We start from the raw sequence: 21,946 nt of genomic DNA on the forward strand, positions 1-21,946 counted from the left end.
AAATAATAACAAGTAATTAATAATGTGTCACTTATATTAATATCCGTATTATGGTTACTACGGATTCCCTGGCAGCTCAGCTGGTAAAGAATCTGCCTGCGATGCAGGAGACCCTGGTTCAATTCCTGGGTCAGGAAGATAGGGATAGGCTACCCACCCCAGTATTCTTGGGCTTCCTGAGTGGATCAGACAGTAAAGAATTCACCTGCAATGCGGGAGACCCAGGTTTGATCCCTGGGTCAGGAAGATCCCCTCGAGAAGGAAATGGCAACCCACCCCAGTATTCTTGCCTGGAGAATCCCCATGAACAGGAGTGCCTGGCAGGCTACAGTCCACGGGGTCACAAAGAGTTGGACATGACTGAGTGACTGCGCAGAGCACAGCACATTGTTATTAATTGCCAGTCCACAATCTCCCTTTCTCTCCCTACGGGAAGGCTTTCTGGATCGCCTTACACAGAGAAGGCTTGTTGTCACAGGGCAAAGCCAGAAAGCCCTAAGAAAGGTCTTCTTGAAGGCTGAGGCCCAGGGAGGGGAGTCCCATTCCTGAGGTCACCATCTGTGGGCCTCAGTTCTCCACCTGAACAACTGTCTCCCCAGAGAGATCTGGATGCCTATGAGATGATGTCCGGGGAGATGATGGTAGAAACTCAGAGGGCAATGGGGCGGGCACCTCAGGAAGAAGTGAGTTCCTGTCCCTGGAGGTGGGTAAGTGGGACAGAGTCTCCCAAGGACTGCTGTGGTTTCTTCCAGTCTCTGATTCCAAGTTTTATTTCCAGTTTGACCTATAGAGGGCAGCAGAGGCCAGAGATGGAAGACAAGCTGCTCCCCGCCCCCATTCCCTTTTCTCCCAGGTCTTAGAAAAGCTGGTGTTGAGCCTGTTGCGGCCTCAGGCAAATTCTTTCCCTCCTCTGGCCTCAGTTTGTCCCTTTGTCACTCAAGGAATACAGTCTCTGTCTCATTCCCCTGCTCAAAGAAAGCTTTGTCAAGGTTAGCGGTAAAATGCACGGGCGGCCAAGGAATTGGTTATTGACATCCTGCACTGTGTTCACATAATTCAAGGCAAATAATAGTGATAAAGAAATAGCAACGTTGGATCCAAGTCAGGAAGATCCCCTGGAGGAGGACATGGCAACCCACTCCAGTATTCTTGCCTGGCAAATCCCATGGACAGAGGAGCCTGGCAGGCTACAGTCCATAGGGTCACAAAGTGCTGGACACAACTGAAGTAGCACACAGTAGCAACAGTAGTACTCTTTAATGTTTATTGACTGCAATTTATTGAATCTATACTTTCTAAAACAGCTATTTCTACCAGCCCCATTTTTCTGATGAGGAGACTGAGGCACAAAGTTAAGGAAAATGTTCCCAGTTGGTAAGTAGAAGTGCTGGGATTCCAAACTGGCCGGCTGAGTCGACAGCCCAGAGGTGCCTGTGCTGCACCAAGGCTCTTCCAGGAACAGGGGGCTTTAGAAGAGTGCAACAGGGAATGGTGGGGACTGTGGAAAATGGGGACTAGATTCTGCTCTCCTTGGGCTGTTTGTTCTCCCACTTCCCTGGGATAAAATCCCCAAGTCCTCCCCAAAGCCTAGAGGGCCCTGCATGACCTTCACCTCCCTGTTCTCACCTCCTCCCTCTCTCTCCCTTGCTCACGGGAGCTCCAACCACAGAGGGCTCACTGTCCAACACACCAGGCAGGGTCCTGCCTCAGGGCCTTTGTACTGGCTGTTCTCTCAACCTGGAGCACTTTTCCTTCTGATATTCCTGTCTCTCTCATTCATCTTTGCAAAAACACTCAAATGTCCCCTCAGTGAAAAAGCTTTCCCCGACCATTCTATTAAGAACCGCAACCACCAGGAATGGCTTTCCCACTTCCTCTCCCCTGCTTCATTACCGTCCAATATACAGTATACCTTACTTATGTATTTTATGTTGATTATCTTCACCACTCCTATCTAAGCTCCTAAGCGTAACGATTTTTTGGTCTGTTTTATTCACTGCTGTTTCGCCGGCGTCTAGGATAGCATGTAACACATAGGCATTCAACGAGTTACTCGTTTAATGAACGCCCATATAAAAGTAGCAGTGTTTTAAAATTCCATCAGGAAAACAAAATAGTTCTGTAAGCCGATTGTGGCCCGCGGGAAGCCAGTTTGAGAGCCCCAAGAGACTCATTGCACATTTCCGTTTCCCGCAAATGGATCGTAGGTAGAAAAGGGAACCGAGGCCCCACCCCCTCCTAGGTTCCGCCCCATTACGTCCAGGCGCGTACAATTGCGTCACTTGGAGCGACCTGGGCATGCGCACTTCACCAGCAAGACCGGGGAAGACACACACGCGACCCGGAAGGCCTTTCCGCGGCACTCCAAAGCGGGCGTGAGGGGGGCCGATGGCGGAGGGAGCGGCAGAAGTCTCAGCACAGAGTGGTGGTGGTGGCGACCCAGGAGCCGTCGAGCCGGAACGGGGAGTGGCGCCCATCAAACCTCAGTGAGTCGCTGGGTCAGGCGCGGCCCGAGCAGTGCTTGCCGGGAGCTGGGGCAGCGGCCCAGCATTGGAAGCTCGCCGGCTCTTCTGTTTCGGCCTTCCGTCCGCTCGCAGGGTCAGCGAGCACCTGAGATCACGCACGTTGGGAACTGTCACATGCGCGGACACCACGGTGCATGCTGGGGTGGGCGGGGTCTGGGGCGGAGGCCGCAGTGCATGCTGGGGACTGTAGGCCTAGCGTATAGCGGGAATGGCGCAAGTGCACTTCTGGTCAGCCGCCGCACTTACAGGTAGGGACTTGACTCGTGTCTGAAGCGAGTGCCGCAGGGCATGCTGGGGCTTGGGGTGGGGGGTGGGGTGGCTGAAAGGAACGCTAGGAAATGTAGCGGCAGCGGACTCGTTGCAGAGCACGCTGGGACTTGTAGTATCTTGTAGCCTAAGGTAGCCAGGGATGTTCACATCTGATACTTGTACTTCAGTTCTCCAGTCTGGGCACTGGGGACCCAGGAACAAAATAGGTCCTCCCTGCGGCCTTGAAGTGTTCCTAGGCTGGCAGCTGGCTAGTTCTAAGTAGGGAGTACCCCATAAACAGAGGCATGTAAACAGGGGCAAGTGTTCTTAGCCCCTTTCCCTAGCGTTCATGAATCTGAGCTCAAGGCAGGATACTTCTTTCACAAGCCCTCCTTTCTCCTGCCTCTCTGCTGGCAGATACCTCACCACCAAGGAGCAGTTCCACGAATTCCTGGAAGCCAAAGGGCAGAAGCCCAGCCAGGAATCCGAGGCTGTAGACCCTGCTGGCAATGACCTGACTGAGCCTGAGGCCAAGCGGATCCGACTGGAGGACGGGCAGGCAGAGGAGGCAGCTGAAACTGGGGAGCAGCTTCAGGCTCAGAAGAGGGCCCGGGGCCAGAACAAGTGCCGGCCTCACGTGAAGCCCACCCACTATGATAAGAACAAGCTCTGCCCCTCTCTGGTCCAGGTGTGTGTCACTGTCACCGAAAGTCCCAGATGCCTTGAGTGTGAGCCTGTCTGCCCCCTGTTCAATCTTCATGACGTTATGGTGTATAATTATTGTTCCCATCTTCCAGGTGAAGAAACTGAGGCTTGGTGAGGTTTCTGACTTGTCTGAGGACACACAGCCAGGAGGGGAGGGATCTGAGTTTCAGACCTAGGCTGCCTGACTGGCTTCGTCAGCTCTCTCTGTCCTCCCTCATTGCCTCCCTGTTTCCTTGCAGGAATCAGCTGCTAGGTGTTTCTATGGTGACCGCTGCCGCTTCCTGCATGACGTGGGCCACTACCTGGAGACCAAGCCTGCTGACCTTGGCCCCAGCTGTGTGCTCTTCGAGACCTTCGGCAGGTGCCCCTATGGTGTAACCTGCCGCTTTGCCGGGGCCCATCTGGGGCCCGAGGGCCAGAATCTGGTGAGGGAGGGGTTGGTCCAGGCGCCGCCCGTCCGCAACGGCCTGGACAAGGCCCTGCAGCAGCAGCTGCGAAAAAGGAAGATCCACTTCAAGCGTGCAGAGCAGGCTCTGCGCCAGCTGAGCAGGGGCCCGCTGCCAGGCCCCACCTCCGAAGCCACTGTCCCTGAGGGCAGGGAGGCCGAGGGTGCCCCAGGGCAGGATAACTGTGACATCCAGCTGGCCCCCCAGGAACCGGACACCGTTGGCCCTCCCAGTGGCCCTTTAAGGACCTGCGGACCCCTGACAGATGAGGATGTAGTCAGGTTGAGGCCCCATGAGAAGCGGCGGGTATGTGTCATGGGCCCCCTCTGAGGACACTAGCAGTGCCGGGAGCGGACAGAGCTGGACACTCACTCCCAGCTCCAGAGGGTCCAGGCGATAACAAGGGGGCAGTGGAAAAGGCTTCCTAGAAGGGAGGGCGTTGGGACTGGGGCTTCGATGGTTGAGTAGAAGCTCTCTAGCAGAGAAAAGCATGGAGAAAGGAACTTTCCTCATGGAGGGATTAGGTGACCTGTGCAGAGGTGTGGAGGTGAAAAGGAGCCAGACTCACTGGGGCAGGACAAAGCCTATGGGAAGGCTTGAGGCTTGAGAGGCCTCCAAAGCCAGATTCGTGGGTGGAGATTCAGTGTGCTTTTTTTCCCTTTCAGCTGGACATCAGTGGCAAGCTGTACCTGGCCCCACTCACCACGGTAGGGTCCACAGCGGTGTGGGCAGGTGCTGGCAATGTGCTCATCACAGCAGTACCCACTGGTCCCCCTGCCCGGGGGGCTTGGGTGCGTGTCTGGGGTCCTAGCCTGCCATGCCCTTATGTGTGCATTCCACTGTTCCCAGTGTGGCAACCTGCCCTTCCGCCGGATCTGTAAGCGCTTCGGGGCAGATGTGACCTGCGGGGAGATGGCTGTGTGCACCAACCTGCTACAGGGCCAGACGTCCGAGTGGGCCCTGCTCAAACGCCACCCCTGCGAGGATATCTTTGGCGTCCAGGTTGGTGCCGCCCCGAGGAAGGGAAGGAGGAGGGACTCTTGGCTGTTAACCTGTCAGAGCCAGCTGCAGGGTCAGGCTCTCCCGGATCACCTCCCAGACCCCCTGCCTCAGCTGCTGGTCACGTGCCAGCCTGACGCACCTGGAGGAGCTGATAGCTCGGCACGGGGCCAGGCAGGACGGCCCCTCACCCCTGCCCACCCATTTGGCCACAGCTTGAAGGCGCCTTTCCTGACACCATGACCAAATGTGCCGAGCTGCTGAACCGCACCATTGAGGTGGATTTCGTGGACATCAATGTCGGCTGCCCCATTGATCTCGTGTTCAAGAAGGTACCCAACATTCAGAGTGGCTGAGGGTGGAGTCCCTAGGAATCTGTGGGGGCCTCTGGGCCTTGCTTTCTGCATCTAGACAAGGAAGGCAGCGGTGGGCTGGGAGCTGGCATCAGGCCCAGCCTGGGTCCTGCCTTCCCGAGCTTCAGCCGCCTGTCTCTCCCAGGGTGGGGGCTGTGCCCTCATGAACCGCTTGGCCAAGTTCCAGCAGATCGTCCGCGGCATGAACCAGGTACTGCCCAAGATGACCGCCCACAGCTCTCACCGCCCAACCCGAGGCCCTGCTGCAGATTACCCCGTTCCCACAGGTGCTGGACGTGCCGCTGACTGTGAAGCTGCGCACGGGTGTCCAGGAGCGTGTGAATCTGGCCCACCGACTGCTGCCCGATCTGCGGGCCTGGGGGGCGGCTCTGGTCACGGTGGGTCTCGGGGTGCGGCGGGCGGCGGGGCCACAAGGCACTTCCCTTTCTAACCATCCCTCCCTCCCGTCTCCTCTCTCCTGGTCTCTGGCTCGCCCTCCATCTCTTGTCTCCGTCTGTCCATCTCTCTGTCTCTCTCTCTCTCAGTCCGTCTCTGCTGGGCTCTCTGGGTCTCTCTCTCTCTCTCTCTGATCCTCCACTTCCCCGGCCCCTCCACCCCTCCCCACGCGGCCGCCTCTCCTCCAGCTCCACGGCCGCTCACGGGAGCAGCGCTACACCAAGTTGGCTGACTGGCAGTACATCGAACAGTGCGTGGCGGCGGCCCGCCCCATGCCCCTTTTCGGTGGGTGCCCACAGGCCACACGCCCAGGCCCACCCCTCGCCTGGGCCCCTCCCTTCCCCGATGAGGGGCTCCCGGGCTGGCGAGAACTCCTCATGCCCTGGCACCGCCGCCTGACGTGGCTCCCTGAGACCCTGGCCTCTGTCCTTCAGGGAATGGAGACGTCTTGTCCTACGAGGATGCCAACCGAGCCCTGCAGACCGGTGTCTCAGGGGTCATGATCGCGCGGTGCGTGTGCCTTGGGGCTGCAGCTGTGGCCTTAGAGCCATAGCTTGGAACTCTCATACTTTTTTTTTAATTTGGCTGTGTCGGGTCTTAGTTGCAGCATGTGGGAACTTTGATCTTTATTATGGGGTGTGGGATTTTTAGTTGGGGCATGTGGGGTGTAGTTCCCTGACTAGAGATGAAACCCAGACCCCTTGCATTGGGAGCGTGGAGTCTTAGCCACTGGGCCCCAGCGAAGTCCCAGAATTTTCTGGCTTTGAGAGTCATGTGAGCGTGTGGCTGGGAGGCTGGGGACTGTGGTTTTGGGGGCCGGGGTTTCCCCACTGGCCCACTGACCATCGCCCACTGCCCACCCCCAGTGGCGCCCTGCTCAAGCCGTGGCTGTTCACGGAGATCAAGGAGCAGAGGCACTGGGACATCTCGTCGTCCGAGCGCCTGGACATCCTGCGGGACTTCACACACTACGGCCTGGAGCACTGGGGCTCGGACACGCAGGGCGTGGAGAAGACGCGCCGCTTCCTCCTCGAGTGGCTCTCCTTCCTGTGCAGGTGGGATGGGGCGGCGGGGCAGTGGGGCAGGCCAGGTGCAGTGTTGTGGGGAGCCCCAGCCCAGCCCCTTTCCCGCTGCCCCCGCCCACAGGTACGTGCCCGTGGGCCTGCTGGAGCGGCTCCCGCAGCGGATCAATGAGCGGCCACCCTACTACCTGGGCCGCGACTACCTGGAGACGCTCATGGCCAGCCAGAAGGCAGCCGACTGGATTCGCATCAGGTGCCTGGGAACTGAGGCCCGGGGGGCAGGATGATCAAGGACCTGGTGGGTCTGGGGTGAGCTGGATTGGGGGCCGCCCTGTGCCAGGCCTGACCCCGGCCACCTGCCTCCCTCCCCACAGTGAGATGCTGCTGGGACCCGTCCCGCCCAACTTCGTCTTCCTGCCCAAGCACAAGGCCAATGCCTACAAGTAGCCACAGGGGCAGGAGGGGCATCTGAGTATCCAGAGGGCCCCCTAAAGCGTGAGAAGACAATAAATTTTATTCTTCTAAAACCCAGGCCTTTCTGTGACCCTGAGGCTGCCCTTGGCCCCCTGCCATCCCCACCCACACATCCCCCTCACCCCTTCACTCATTCGCCAGCCCTGTGCTGGCCACTGCTAGTGCCCAAAAGGCCTTGACAACAAAGAAGCCATCAGAGCCCATGAGATGGGGCTTCCGCCTACCTGAGTGTGGATCAGGGTAGGCTGCTTGGAGGAAGGGGCCTCAGAGCTGACTGGCAAGCCATGCTCGCAGGGGCGGAAAGCAGCAGACCACATCCAAGGTCCACCATACCCTCTGTGATGCCCGTCTCTGGTTCCCTTGGTTTCCTGGTCCACCCCTGCCCACTCCCCACTCCGCCATTACCCGGAACCCCGACCAGTGGGCGGGCCACAGCCTGGAACCCGCTGCCGGGAGTAACCAGACAAACAGAACTCCACAGGACTCTGAGCCTGTTCTCTGGGTGGGCCACCTGTGCTCCCCATCTGCTGCCCTCCTGGCCCGCCTGGGCCGGGCCCCCGCCTCCCTATGCAGCACCCCAAGCCCTTCTACGCACCCACAGCTCCCCAAGAAGGCTTCAGTTCCCGGGGCCTGGATGCCACTGATGGGCTGGGCAGCCAGCCCACTCCCGCCTGCACAGAGCCTCTGTCCTCTGTGGGTATGAGTCGGTGGGGGGGGGGTGCAGCCATGGGGGCAGGGCCCGGGGCTCTCTGTCCGCCAGCCTCAGGACCCCACCCGCCTGCCTGCTCTTGTCCACAGGTTCCTCCAACCTGTACCACCCCCCAGCCCCGGAGAAGGAGGTGTTCCCAACCCCTCCAGCAGGTACTGGCCTCCCGCCAACCCTTGAGGACTGGGGAGTGGGCGGGGCCATCTCGTCCCCACCCTAACCCTAGAGGGCTTCCGACTCCAAAGCAAGGCCAGTGTCCCTCATCCCCTCAATGGGGCCCTGACAGTAAGGCAGCCCCATGACTCTTGTCCCCCAGTCAGGTTCCCCAAAGCCAGGTCTGTGTCTCCAGCCACCCCCCAACCCCGATGAGCCCCCAAAGCACATCCTGGGTCCCCAGATCGGTAGATAAACCCCCAGAGGCAAAGCCTATGTCCTCGTCCCCCAAATGGACCCCAGGGCTGGTCCGTGTCCTGTGTCCCCCTGATGTGCCCCCCAGGCGGGTCCCAGGACCGCCCCTCTGAGGGCCACCCTCCTGGCCACAGGTTTCCAGATGGCACCCTGTGGGTGCTTCTTTGACCCCCGCATCTACCGAATCGAGTGGGCCGCCACCGACTTCGGCCAGTCGTCCCTGTACAAGCTGGTGGCCGTGGGCGATGTGGGGCCAGCTGGGGCCCCCACCTCGCAAGGCACTTACCTCCTGGAGCCCCAGCACTACCTCAAGGCCCCGGTTCCGCCCCCACCGCTCCCACCATACCCCCACTACCAGCCACCGCCTCCGGGGGGCCCCCAGTACCTCCTGCCATACTTCCCGCCTGAGGGGCCGGGGCCCGAGACCATGGGCTTCATGGGGGATGGGGGGCCGCCCGCCTTCGTAGAGCTGCCCCTGCCCTTGATCAAGGAGGGCCTGGCGCCCCCACCACCCCCCAAGGAGAGCAAGCTGCCCTCGCTGCTCATCACGCTACCCACCGAGGCCACACTGCCCCCGGGCGCCTATAGCCAACTCAAGGGCCGCCTGAGCCACCTGCAAGAGCCCGGGGAGCCCTTGACCTTCCCAGTCAAGGAGCCACCCCCAGGCCCGCTGTACCCACCGGGCCCTGCCGAACCCAAGGCAGCCGATGCCGAGGTGGCCCCACTGGGGGCAGGGGAGGCCAGAACCCCCGAGGTGGCCCGGGCCTTTGCGCTGCCCGAGAAGGTGCTGCTGGAGGATGCGATGAAGCTCTTCGACTGCCTGCCAGGCGGTGCTGAGCCCGAAGGGGCCCCTCACAAGCCCCTGGGGCCTGGGCCAGCCCTGCCCGACAGTGGGGGCGGCGGCGACGACTCCTCCTCCGGTGACATCCGCTCGCTGCACCTGCCCGATGAGCTGCTGTCCTTCGACTACAGCGTGCCTGAGATCCTGGACACTGTCTCCAACGTGGACTACTTCTTCAACTTTAAGGCACTGGATGAGGAGCCGCTGCCCCGTCCGGGGCCCCCTGCCGCCAACACCACAGCCGTTGCCCCCCGGGCCGAGCCCCCTGGCAAGAGGAAGGCAGGCAGTTCCACCACCAAGAAGGGGCGGCAGGGCAGCAAGGGCAAGCAGGCCACGGGTCCCACGAGCGCTGCCTCCTCAGGGCCCCGGCAGGACCTGGGGGCCACCCCCCATTAAAGCGGATTTGATCTCTCAGTGCTGTGTCCGCCTAGTGGCGTCAGGGTGTCCCCATGCCCTGTTGTGCAATGGGCCCCAGGCCACGGGGTGAGGCCCTGCAGGACCCCGAGGGTGCTGGACTTATGGAGCAGAGTGGGGGAGCCCTAGATTCGGATTTGGGATTCTAAATCTATCCAGAGAGAATCCAAGTCAGCCAGCACTTTGGAGAGGTGGGAACCGCCTGACTCCTACACTGCAAGAATTTCACTTCTGTGTTTGACCGGGAAAGTCAGGGCTGCCCAGAGATGAGTAGGGACTGGCCTGGAGACACACAGCAAATGCAGGAGTTGGGGAGTGGCCTGCATATCCCCGACCATCCCTCTGAAGCCACTACTGGTGGGAGGGGGGAAGGCCTTAGAGAGGTCTGCAGGCTGCGCTCAGCCTCCACCCGCCTGGCAGGGCAGGTGTTGTCACCAATGGTGAAGGGGCGGACCTCCACCCATGTTCATGCAGAGAGCTGGGGTGTGGAGGCAGGTGCTGGTTGGAGGTGGAGGCACCTGAGGTCTGAGGGTGGGGGCTGGGCAGGGATGCGGGAGATGTTGCCCGCCTGGTACATGGGTGGTCGGGAACAGGCCCGCATGTGATGGGGCATGCAGAGTGCATCTGCAGCCCAGGTGAAGCCCGAGGCCTGGGTGGGCGTGCCTGTCCTAAGATGGGCAGGGGGCCGCGTCCCCTCATTGGACCCGGCCGCGCGTGGCAGGCACAGGAAGCCTGGGATTTCAGTTCTCACCCCTGTTCCCTCCTGCCTGGGCTCCTCCCACTGCATCCACATGGCTCCCACCCCTGTGGGTCCCAGGCCAGGCTCTCTTCAGCCCTTCCCACTGGAGAGTCTGGAGCAGCTGCTGTTTGTACCCTCCCCTGAAATACTCAAGGTGACCCTGAAGGGGGTGACGTGCAAGGAGGTAAGGCGACTTGGGGGCTTCCTTGGTGGCTCAGTGGTCACGAGTCTACCTGTCAATGCAGGAAACAAGCGTTTGACCCTGGGTCGGCAAGATCCCCTAGAGACGGAAATGACAACCCACTCCTGTGTTCTTGTCTGGAGAATCCCATGGACAGAGGAGGGTGGCGGGCTACAGTCCATGGGGTTCCAAAAGACTCAGACACGACTTAGCAAGAAAACAACAAGGAGAGATGGAGCTCACCTCTGGAGTAGGCCAGCCCCGCCTGCTTCCCTCCCCTGCGGGAGTAAGGGCCCTCTTGCCCCAGATTCAGGGCTGGGTCTCAGGGGCTTTCACTCTTGGACTCTGCTGGGAACCTGGGGGGCTTGACTGGGGTCCAGGAGATGTTGGGTCAGGGGGGGATCCCATGTGCTGTCACCACACCTCGAGCCTGCAGGGCTCGTCTCCCTGAAGCCTGTTCCAAGGCTCAGGGAGGCGGGGGCAGCCCCAAGTCTGCACCTGCACTTACCTGACTCTTCTCTGAACGGGACAGGGGCCTCGAGAAGCCAGCAGCTCACTGCCCTCACCTCCCTTGGAGCCCTCTCTGCAGCCGTGTTCACGGGTGTTTTTGAGACATATGAAGTGCCCCCAGTGACGGGGAGCCCCTGGCAAGCAAGGTGGATGTGAGGGGAGGCACTTGCTTTTCTGTAAGATTAATGTGGACTGAGGATCGTGAAGCATGGCATCCCATCTCGTGACCCCCCATCAGGCCTGGAAGGTGGATGGGGCAGAGCAACTCAGCCCCCGATGGTGGGACAAAATGACTGGCTTGAACCTGGGCCCATGTCAGTGAAAATGCCGAGTCCTAACCACTGGACTGCAAGGGAAGCCCCTGTATTAGGCCATTTAAATGACCATGGCGTGGAGGGGGTACTTTCCTGGGGGTCCAGTGGTTAAGACTCTAAGCTTCCACTGCAGGAGGCTTGGGTTTGATCCCTGGTTGGGTGACTATTAGGGCTTCCCTGGTAGGTCAGCTGGTAAAGAATGCGCCTGCGATGCAGGAGACCGCGGTTTGATTCCTGGGTCAGGAAAATGACCTGGAGAAAGAATAGGCTACCCAGTATTCATGGGCTTCCCTGGTGGTTCAGGCAGTAAAGAATCTGCCTGCAGTGCTGGAGACCTGGGGTCGATCCCTGGGTTGAGAAGACCCCCTGGAGGAGGCCATGGCAACCCACTCCAGTATTCTTGCCTGGAGAATCCCATGGACAGAGGAGCCTGGCAGGCTACAGTCTATGGGGTGGCAAAGAGTCGGCCACGACTGAGTGACTAAGCATAGCACACACCACGGGGAACTGTTAATAAGATCCCACATGCCTCCAGCCACGGCCAAAAACAAACAGAGCAAGTAAATGACCACGGGATGTGTTCTTTTAACCTAAGAGTGATCAGAAAAGTTACAGAGCAAGTTTTCACTAGAATGAGACAGTGTCCCGCACCACCTGGAATTTGAAGGATGTGTGGGAGAGGGAAGCCCGCTAAACACAGGGACAGACTGATCCAACATACATATCCATCTATGTGTACATTGCATATACAGTGTATACATACCTATCTATGTATTCACGTGTATATTTATATGTCTGCATGTGTCCTTGTAGACAGGCATGCATGTTACGTGTGCACACATTTACCCATACATGTATGTGTGCAGTTGTATGCACATTATACATAGACACTTGTGTGACACATCACCCACACATACACGCACATGTTTACATGAATGTGTATCATAGACATGTACACACATGTATGTCGATTGCAGATATACACGTGTGCAATATCCACACAAATACCCACACATACCCACACATATACAATATGCATGCACACACATGCACATTATCTACACATATGTATGTGTATGCCTTACCTGTGCTATATACATGTTTGTACATCTGCATATATATATGCCCACCATCTGTATCTATGTGTATGCCTAACACATGTACATATAAAATATGTACTATGCTTACAAATCTTATTCACGGACATCCCACACAAGTCTACGTGTGTTCATTTGTATATACATCAGGGTTTATCAACAGAGATGGACCCACACCCCCTTCCTCGGATCTCATCCTTATCTAACAGAACACATCATGTGTCTGATAAATCTCAGGGGCTTGCAGGTGAGCACACCACATGCGTGGGTGAGCTCATTTCTCCAAGCTCCTGTTCAGTGTTTTTCTTTTTTTTGGCCATGCTGAATGGCTTGTGGGATCTTAGTTCCCCAACCAGGGATTGAACCCCTGCAACGTGAAGTCCCAACCACTGGGCCAGCAGGGAAGTCCCCACCAAGCTCCTGTTCATTAGGACTTGGGCTGTCCTCCTTATCCTTATATCCTTACACATGCAGGTGCTAGAGTTAAGAGGGACTCTGATGCCAGGATGTCCAGGGAAGCTGATGGGTGTAGAAAAACCACAAAACATGAGCGATTCACACTGCCACTGGCTATTTTCACAAACCCTCTACAGCAACTCTGCCCTCTCCCTGGCATTCCCTCCCGCCATGGGTGGTCAGCAACTGCCCCAGAGACACGCACAAGACCTCCTGCATCTCTGGTACAGTCTGGCCCAGAAGCCGCTGACCTCGAGGCCCTGCTCCATGTGCAGCAGCTGGGGGATCATGTAAGCCAGCCACACGGACAGCAGGGTGGCCACCGTGAGCAGGACAATGGTGATCTCCGGCGGGAAGATGGACAGCGGGAAGGCCCCGTAGACATAGACGCTGAAGGTGGTCTCCAGGTGGCAGTAGCTGCGAGGGGTGGGCGGGCCGAGTCTGTGGGGCCCCGCCTTCAGGGGCCCCGCCCTTCACCCCAGCAAGCTTTTTCGTTTTGGCCACTCTGCTCTGCTTGTGGGATCTTAGTTCTCCGACCAGGGATTGAACCAGGGCTCACGGCCATGAAAGCAAGGAACCCTAACCACTGGACTGCCAGGGAATTCCCCCAGCAAACATTTTAAGACCCATGGGAATGACAGCTGGGCCTGGAGTGGTGACTCGGGACACTGAGTTCCATTCATACCCACTTCTCTCCCCTCTGATCTGTCATCCTCTTTGTATTTCGCAGAGGTCATGTTTTTCCCCAGGGCCCCGGTGGTCCCCTGCTCTGGGGACAAGGGGTCTCCCCTCCATGCCCAGGCTATCTTGGGGGTGGGGCAGAAGAGGCCAAGAAACTGTTCATCACACAGTGGGGGTGTGACAGGGGACACAGCATCCCTGAAATGGGGGGAGCAGGATGGGGGGAAGGTCACCCAGGTAAGAAGACCCAGAGGGCGAGTAGTCAGGGAAACTGCAGGAGGCAGGTGGGGGGAGGGGATGGGCTGAGGCTCCCAGGCAGGCCCCTTCCCCGCCACCCCTGGGTGTCCCCAGGGTCTCCCCAGCCTTCCACCCCTGATGTCCCAGAGGTGGTCTGGTCTTGGGCCCCTAGGGAAGGCAGGGTCCCCCCAAGTTTTTGAGGGTGGCTTTTGTGTCCACCTGGAGGGGAAACATGATGGGGGAAAGAATGCTGCCCACGTTCCCCCTCCCAGTGGGAGATGCTCACAATTTGATCCAGCACAAGTGGGTGGTGAATATTAATACCCAGCTCTTAGGGCAGGGGTGGGGTGCCTGGGAGGCCAGGCCCATAACCTGTGTCAGTTTCTGTGGCGTTAACACTCTGGCCCGTGCTGATTTCAAATTACCAATGGGAAGTCAGACGGATTGCAGACCCCCTGAATATCCTGGGAGCTTTGGAGCCTGTCTGTGCCCACCAGTGAGACATAGCCATGGGGTGACTCTGAGTCCCCAGGGTAGGGATGGGGTGCTGCTGGGCATTGTTATTTCCCCCAGGGCCTGGCGTGGCCTCTGAATAAAGATTTACTTAGCGAGTGAACAAATGCCATCCACGGCTTAAAGTATCACTTTTCCCGGGGATGGTCTGAGCTGTTGGGGGATTCAGGTTTATCCAGGACCTGCCTAAGGGTGGCAGACAGTGGGTCCCACACACGTGCGGGACCTGCCCTAGAAGCACCAGCTGTCTCCCCAGGGGCCCCTGGTGCACGGCGACTCCCCTCATCCACTCACCTGTAGGATGGATCCACGATAGAAATGAAGAAGATGTAGATGCCGTTTCTTTGGTCGAAAACAACCTTGTTCTCTGTTGGGCCTCCCAAGATCTGATACGGGACGTCAGGCCATCTCAAGGGTTCGTGGTAGTCGGGGTCATGGCAGCTCATGTAATTCTGGGGAGGACGACAAAGGCGTGTCCGCTGGCCCTGGGGGTCGGGGAGGGCTGTGGGAGCCCTCCGACACACCCCATGGTGCCCCACCGTCTGCCAGCATCCGTGGCAGTGAGTCCGGGGCCAGGTGCCCGCCGGGCAGGCCAGCCAATTTGTGAGTGGGGCTCCTTCTTCCTGCCCTCATCCTTCCTGGCCTGCCCAAGCTTGAGGCGGGCTGCAGGCAAAACAACTCCACTCCTCAGGGTCCCTGGCAGCTCTGAGTCTGGGTGTGAGTCTGATACATGCGCTCTTGGTGTTTGTTATGAGCTGGCTTGAATTCCTCCCCAAATCAGATGGGGAAGTCCTAACCCTCAGGGCCTTGGGCAGTGTCCTTATTTGGAGATGAGGTCTTTTTAAAAATTAAGTTATTTATATATTAATTGTTGGCTGTGCTGGGTCTTCCTTGCTGCTTGGGCTTTTCTCTAGTTGCGGAGAGCAGGGGCTACTCTTTAGTTGCGGTACAAGGGCTTCTCAATGCAGTGGCTTCTCTTGTTGTGAAACTTGGGCTCTAGAGCACACAGGCTTCAGTAGTTTTAGCACGTGGGCTCAGTAGCTGCAGCTCCTGGGCTTTGGAGCACAGCTTTAGTAGCTGTGGAACACATGGGCAGAGCAACTAAACCCGCACGTAGCAACTACTGAAGTCCATGTGTCCTAAAGCCCGAGCTCTGTAACAAAAGAAGCCACTGTCAGGAGAAGCCCATGCACTGAATGTCTGAATCCCCAACCCCATTCATACGTTAATGCAACATCCCCCAGTGGGATAGTATTTGGAGGTGGGGCATTGGAAAGAGATTTGATGAGGTCCTGAGGGTAAGGCCCCTATAAAGGGATTATTTCTTTTGTAAGAAGTGACACCAGAGAACTAAAGCAAGGTCTCGAAGAGATACTTGCACCCCTGAGTTCACAGCAGCACCATTCACAGTAGCCAAAAGGTGGAAGCAACCCAAACGTCCACTGACAGATGATGGATAAAGAAAGTGAGGTTCATACACACTAACAGGACATTACAGGGGTTTCTGACACCCTCTACGACATGGATGAACTGTGAGGATGTGATGCTCAGGGAAGTAAGCCAGACACAAAAGGACAAATACCATCTGATCCCACCCAAGTGAGACCCCCTAGAGGAGTCAGATCCTTAGAGACAGGAAGTAGATAGTGGGGGTCAGGTGCCAGGGGAAGGGGACGGGAGTCAGTGTTTCATGGGGACAGAGTTTCAGTTTGGGAAGAAGAGAAAGTTCTGGAGATGATGGTGGGGATGGTTGCAGGACAATGTGAATGTGCTTAATGCCACTGAGCTGTGCACTTAGAAATATTTAAAATGGTCAATTTTATGTTATGTATAAGTAAGTGTTAGTCGCTCAGTCGTACCGTCTCTTTGCGACCCCATGGACTGCAGCTCACCTGGCTCCTCTGTCCATGTATGCTGCTGCTGCTAAGTCACTTCAGTCGTGTCCGACTCTGTGCGACCCCATAGACGGCAGCCCACCAGGCTCCCCTGCCCCTGGGATTCTCCAGGCAAGAACACTGGAGTGGGTTGCCATTTCCTTCTCCAATGTGTGAAAGTGAAAAGTGAAAGTGAAGTCGCTCAGTCGTGTCTGACTCTTCGCGACCAAATGGACCGCAGCCGCAGCCTACCAGGCTCCTCCATCTGTGGGATTTTCCAGGCAAGAGTACTGGAGTGGGGTGCCATTGCCTTCTCCATCTGTCCATGAATGTTTGACCACAATCTAAAAAAATTTTTTTTAATTATTTTTAAAATTTATTTGGCTGTGCCTGCTGTTATTTGGGGCTTCCCAGGTGGTGCCAGTGGTAAAGAACCCAGCTGCCAATGCAGGAGACGCTAGAAACATGGGTTGATTCCTGTATGGGGAAGATCCCCTGGAGGACGGCATGGCAACCCACTCCACTAAGGTACAAAGGATCTGGTGACATGACCAGGGATTGAACCCAGCCCGTTGCATTGAGAACTTGTAATCTTAACGACTGGACCACCAGGGAAGTGCCCAACAATTAAGAAAAAATTTTAAAAATCTTTTGAGAGTAAAAGCGGGGGGGAGTTGGACCACATAAAAACTATGTGAAATTTAATAAGGGGGACAGCTGCTTAGCTTAAAGACTCATTATTGTTATTATTATTTTTTATAGCTAGCTGCACCCCATGGCTTGGCTAAGTAGCTACATAACTGCCCATCTAATGATCATGCTGGAAATGCAGGCATTGCGGCTCTATCTTGATAGAAAAACCCTCGGGGTTCTACAAAATCGCCCACCAGGGCTGATGGGAAAAAAGCAACAGGACAGTCTCTTAAATGAATGTGTGCCATTTTGAAGGAGAGGGCTAATAAAAAATAATGCAAACACCAGCACAGTCAGAAAATAATAAATAAAGTTATATGTGTGTGGCTTGTACTTTTTAAAGAAATGGTCAGAGAGGTGGTGCTTGGGTAACATCGTGAATGCACAAAACACCCAAGTTGTGAGTTGTACTTTTTACACTAAAAAAAAAATTCGTTATAGGTTATGTGAATTTTACCTTGATTAAAAAAAAACAACAACGAACACAATGTCACCAACCAAATAAATTCTCAAACTCACTGGACGGAATGGGGTGTGAAGAAGGGTGAGGCTGCTGGCTCTGAAAACAAATACAAAATTAAGGAGCCTGGAGTCGGTGCTGGAACCGGCTTCGGACGCGGGTAGCGCGCGCGCCCTGCTGGTGATGTGGAAGCATTGCGCTGTGTTCGCGCCCTTGGCGTTGAGAGGCGGCTGGCGGCTGGAAACTACTGCGCACCACAAGCTTCCCTTCCGCACCCGTGTTCCTTTCACTGTCACCGGACCTCTATTTGTCAATCGTGTACCAAGCAACGCGCGTAACAGAAACGCTCGCTGAGCAGAGCCGTAAATATAATCAGCCCCTTACATAATGGGCATTTGGATAGTTCCAGAGTTTTGTTCATCATCAGCAGTGTGCTCCATGAACGCCTTGGTCCTGACATCTCTGATCGTCTGGTCATTCCCTTGGTAGAGATTCCCAAAGGGTTTGTGCATCTTACATTACCAGCATCCAGCACCCCAGCTATTCAGGGACTAAATGCCTGTGTCAACCAACTAGAGGTCATATGTTGAACCATACCCCCAAAGGTGATGAATTAGGAGGCGGGGCCTTTGGGAGGCAGTAGGTCATAGGGGTGGAGTACTCCTGAAGGAGATTTTGTTTGTCGTTCAGTCGCTAAGTCGTGTCCCATTCTTTGGGACCCCATGGACTGCAGCACGCCAGGTTCCTCTGTCCTTCATTATCTTCCGGACTTTGTGCAAATGCATATCCATTGAGTGGTGATACTATCTAACCATCTCATCCTCTGTCACCCCTTCTCCTTTTGCCTTCAATCTTTCCCAGCATCAGGGTCTTTTCCAATGAGTTGGCTGTTCGCATCAGGTGGCCAAAGGATTGGAGCTTCAGCAACAGTCCTTCCAATGAATATTCAGGGTTAATTTCCTTTGGGATTGACTGGTTTGATCGCCTTGCTGTCCAAGGGACTCTCAAGAGTCTTCTTCAACACCACAGTTCGAAAGCACCAATTCTTTGGCACTCAGCCTTCCATATGGTCCAACTGTCACATTTGTACATGACTACTGGAAAGACCATAGCTTTGACTATACTGACCTTTGTCGGCAAAGTTATGTCTCTGCTTTTTAAAACACTAAGTTTCTCACAGCTTTACTTCCAGTGAGCAAGTGTCTTTTTAATTTCACCACTGCAATCACTGTCCTTAGTGATTTTGCAGCCCAAGAAAATAAGATCTGTCACTGCTTTCACTTCTTCCCCTTCTATTTGCCATGAACTGATGGGACGGGATGCCATGATCTTAGTGTTTTGAATGTTGAGTTTCAAGCCAGCTTTTTCACTCTCCTCTTTCACTCTCCTCAAGAGGCTCTTTAGTTTCTCTTCACTTTCTGCCATCAGAGTGGTATCATCTGCCTATCTGATGTTGTTGATACTTCTCCCAGCAATTTTGATTCCGGCTTGTGATTCATCCAGCCTGACATTTCATATGATGTACTCTGCATTTAAGTTAAATAGGTGGGGTGACAATACACAGCCTTGTCCTATTCCTTTCCCAATTTTGAACCAGTTGTTCTGTGTCATTAGGAGATTAGTGTCCTTATAAAGGGACCCGGGTCTGGAGTAGGAAATGGCAACCCACTCCAGTATTCTTTCCTGGAGAATCCCAGGTACAGAGGAGCCCTGTGGGGGAGGGAGGGGACAGAGGGGGCAGTAGGGGGGGGGCACAGTCCACGTGGTTGCAGAGTCGGACAGGACTGAACATGCACCTGGGCACAAAGGCATCTGGATGAGCTCCCCCACCCCTTCTGCTCTGTGAGGACACAGGAGGTGTCACCCATGAACCAGACCCCAAATCTGCTGGCGCCTTGAGGTTGAACTTCAGCCTCCAGGACCCGTGAGAAACCCATGCGGCTGGTAAAAGCCCCTGGGGTCTCTGGTGTTCGGTTAGCAGCAGCCCGCACAGGTCGAGAGGCCCCCAGCACACACTGCGCATGACCGGATGGCGCCTTCCCAGGCCTGCACTGGGACGACTCAAGAGCGCAGGCCTTACCTCGCGGTCCCAGGAGAAGGACGCTGCGTTGCCGGCCATCTCGGTGACGGTGGTCCAGTTCTGCGGCTGGGCACTGCAGCCTGCCATGCCGGCCGTCAGGGAGTACGTGTAGGTGAACAGCCCGTTCATCTCCAGCAGGACATACTCGGCCTCCACCACCTCCTGGAACTTGCCTTCGCGCCACCTGGGACAAGGCACGTACAGGCGAGGCTGCGGGAGGCCAGGAGGCCCAGCTATGCCGGGCTGGTGAAACCGTCTCGTCTGGGGGTGGACGCCTTCTCTCACCACCACCCCCAAGCTGACGCCTCTGGGACATTCAACCCTGATTCCCAGTGGCAGGTAGGGACAGCGGGCGCTGACCAGGTGAGGGTAGGGTGGGGGAGCGGGCGTCGATTTAATTCTGACACCTGCAGATGTTCTAGGGTGATGAACTAGAGTTGTTCTAAATCCTTAATTTTGAGGGAATTCCCTGATGGTCCAGTGGTCAGGGCTCTGAGCTTCCACTGCTGGGGACCCAGGTTTGAGTCCTGGTTGGGGAACTAAGATCCTGCAACCTGTGCAGCCAAGCCCCGTGCCCCACCCCCCACCCCCTAATTCTTATTTTTGAATGCACATCTGTCTCCTGCCAGGCTGGGGCTTACACCCTTCTCTGATGGGAAAGTATGAGTGTTAATTGCCTCAATCATGTCCAACTTTTTGAGAACCTATGTACTGTAGCCCGCCAGGCTCCTCTATCCAAGGGATTCTCCAGGCAAGAATCCTGGAGTGGGTTGCCATGCCCTCCTCCAGATCATCTTCCTGACCCAGGGATCGAACCCATGCCTGTGCGGTGGAAGTGCTGGAAGTATGCAGTCTTAACCCCTGGACCACCAAAGAAGCCCCACCGGAGATGCTCTAATGAACCTAAATGTTTCCACGTGTTTGAGGTTCCCACCATCATTCAGTTGTCAACAATTTAGTCCAATGATCCTCAGTGGGGGCGGGTTGGGGGCATGTTGAGGGCGGGATCAGATGAAAGAAGACAGAATCCATGGAAGGGGCCAGAGTGAGTGCAATAACCTGAAAGGTGCCCCCACCCCTGCAAATTCCTATGTGAAGTCCTAACCCCCCAATGAGACTATATTTGGAGCTGGAAGCTTTAATGAGGCGATCGAGATGGAGCAAGGTCCTAAGGGTGGGCCCTGGTGCCATGGGAAGAGGTCGAGACACCGCAAGACACCTTGATCTTGGACTTCCAGCCTCCGGGACTGTGAGAAAGTCAGTGCCCGTGTGCCCCGCCAATTGCACGCCCACCGCCCAGCCCAGTCCCTGGTGTGTTTTGTTAAAGCCATCGAGTTAAGACGGGGAAGGGGAAAGGTGTGCAAGCTGGGAGCTGCGGAGGAAAAAGACAGGGTGAGGATGCAGCCTGGGCAGAGGGGTGGGGAGGACGGGGGCGATTTGGGGCGTCTGGGGGGTGTCTCACAGCTCCACCACTGGCTTCCACGGGGTGTCATAGTAGGCGAGGAGGGGGCAGCCCAGCTTCTCATAGGGGTAATACACCTCCAGGTCTTCCTCAGCCTGCTGCCCCTGGAAGTTCGGGTCATAGGCTTCCCTGTGGGAAACAGGGCACAGACACGGGCGAGCTCCCCCGGGCGCCCAGACATCCACCCGCCCACCACCCCGCTTCCTCCCTGCAGATGGGGCCGGTCACGGCCGTGGAGGGGTGTCTGAGCAGGGGACTCACAGCCATTGTCAGCATGAGCCCTGGGATGCCCCTGTGGGTGGTGGTTGACCTTCTAGGTCCTCTGAGCTCTGCTGTGGCACTTGACTGTGACCAGACACACTTCTGGATGTTTCTGTGAGGTTGTTCTCTGGGGCTGAGAAAGCAGTGCTTGCCCTAACGTGGGTGCAGCCGGAGGCCTGAGTGCAACAAAGAAGGGCCTCCCCCAGCGAGAAGGAAGTCTGCCCGCGGATGGCCTTGAACTAGAACGGCAACTTGTGGCAGAGCTGCCAGGCCCTCAGCCTCCCCCGAACCTCCACAGTCAGGGAACCAGGTCCTTAAAGTGAATCTCTGCCTGTCACTCTTGTGTGTCTATCTCACACACACATCCTGTGGCTTCTCTCTCTCTGGAGACCTTGATTCATACACGCTCGTGCCCCCAGGAGGTCTGGCTGCAGCCTCATTGGTCAGTAAGCCCAGGAACGTCAGTTTGTTCATAGCTTTTTTTGTTTGTTCATAGCGGGGGCGGGGGGGGAGTTGATTATTTTTATTAATTTATTTTTGGCTGTGCTGGGTCTTTGTTGCTGCTTGGGCTCTTCTCTAGTTGCAGCGAGCGGGGGCTGCTTGCTAGTTGCGGTGCACAGGCTGCTCATTGCGGCGGCCTCTCTTATTGTGGAGCACGGGCTCTAGCACACGGGCTTCAGGGGTTATGGCCCGTGGGCTCAGTGGTTGTGGTTCCCGGACTCTGGAGCACAGGCTCAGGAGCTGTGGCGCATGGGCTTAACTGCTCCGAGGCATGTGGGATCTTCCGGGA

At 56.5% G+C, this 21,946-nt stretch overlaps 3 protein-coding genes across 5 annotated transcripts in view; 2 read left to right on the forward strand and 1 right to left on the reverse strand.

Annotated features, from left to right (window-relative positions):
• The first annotated feature begins 2,299 nt into the window (after window positions 1-2,299).
• Window positions 2,300-7,286, forward strand: DUS3L (dihydrouridine synthase 3 like). Its single transcript, XM_043911833.1, has 13 exons — window positions 2,300-2,486; window positions 3,192-3,462; window positions 3,719-4,231; window positions 4,591-4,632; window positions 4,775-4,927; window positions 5,140-5,256; window positions 5,423-5,488; window positions 5,565-5,675; window positions 5,922-6,018; window positions 6,168-6,243; window positions 6,600-6,788; window positions 6,880-7,008; window positions 7,130-7,286. Exons 1-13 carry the CDS (start codon window positions 2,389-2,391, stop codon window positions 7,200-7,202), a joined length of 1,935 nt encoding a protein of 644 aa, XP_043767768.1. The 5' UTR covers window positions 2,300-2,388; the 3' UTR covers window positions 7,203-7,286.
• Window positions 7,287-7,436: 150 nt separating this feature from the next.
• PRR22 (proline rich 22) lies at window positions 7,437-9,598 on the forward strand. 3 transcript variants are annotated; one of them, XM_043911834.1, is made up of 3 exons: window positions 7,437-7,926; window positions 8,028-8,090; window positions 8,478-9,598. In XM_043911834.1, the coding sequence occupies exons 1-3, from the start codon at window positions 7,797-7,799 to the stop codon at window positions 9,578-9,580; spliced, it is 1,296 nt and encodes a 431-aa protein (XP_043767769.1). In that variant the 5' UTR covers window positions 7,437-7,796; the 3' UTR covers window positions 9,581-9,598. The 3 variants fall into 3 exon arrangements, with proteins under 3 accessions (XP_043767769.1, XP_043767770.1, XP_043767771.1); XM_043911836.1 differs by having other exon boundaries at window positions 7,832-7,922; XM_043911835.1 differs by having other exon boundaries at window positions 7,792-7,922; window positions 8,028-9,598.
• A 3,401-nt stretch (window positions 9,599-12,999) lies between these two features.
• The window catches only part of CATSPERD (cation channel sperm associated auxiliary subunit delta), a 39,031-nt gene continuing 30,084 nt past the window's right edge, over window positions 13,000-21,946 (reverse strand). The window contains exons 19-22 of the mRNA XM_043911852.1: window positions 20,896-21,024; window positions 19,434-19,617; window positions 14,621-14,778; window positions 13,000-13,312 (exon numbers count right to left, since the gene is read on the reverse strand). Of these exons, the coding sequence (XP_043767787.1) occupies window positions 13,075-13,312; window positions 14,621-14,778; window positions 19,434-19,617; window positions 20,896-21,024 (709 nt within the window). The 3' untranslated portion in view covers window positions 13,000-13,074. The remainder of the gene's footprint in view (window positions 13,313-14,620; window positions 14,779-19,433; window positions 19,618-20,895; window positions 21,025-21,946) is intronic.

The sequence above is a fragment of the Cervus elaphus genome, chromosome 9 (genome assembly GCF_910594005.1).
Source record: "Cervus elaphus chromosome 9, mCerEla1.1, whole genome shotgun sequence".
NCBI classification, from domain to species: Eukaryota; Metazoa; Chordata; class Mammalia; order Artiodactyla; family Cervidae; genus Cervus; species Cervus elaphus.

What these genes read in the sequence shown, in the direction of transcription:
- DUS3L (XM_043911833.1), top strand. Translation starts at nt 2,389, where the DNA reads ATGGCGGAGGGAGCGGCAGAAGTCTCAGCACAGAGTGGTGGTGGTGGC. An exon ending in ACCTGGCCCCACTCACCACG is followed by an intron (nt 4,633 to 4,774) that starts GTAGGGTCCACA and finishes CACTGTTCCCAG; the next exon opens with TGTGGCAACCTGCCCTTCCG. An exon ending in TTGATCTCGTGTTCAAGAAG is followed by an intron (nt 5,257 to 5,422) that starts GTACCCAACATT and finishes TGTCTCTCCCAG; the next exon opens with GGTGGGGGCTGTGCCCTCAT.
- PRR22 (XM_043911834.1), top strand. Translation starts at nt 7,797, where the DNA reads ATGCAGCACCCCAAGCCCTTCTACGCACCCACAGCTCCCCAAGAAGGC. An exon ending in AGAGCCTCTGTCCTCTGTGG is followed by an intron (nt 7,927 to 8,027) that starts GTATGAGTCGGT and finishes TCTTGTCCACAG; the next exon opens with GTTCCTCCAACCTGTACCAC. An exon ending in GTTCCCAACCCCTCCAGCAG is followed by an intron (nt 8,091 to 8,477) that starts GTACTGGCCTCC and finishes TCCTGGCCACAG; the next exon opens with GTTTCCAGATGGCACCCTGT.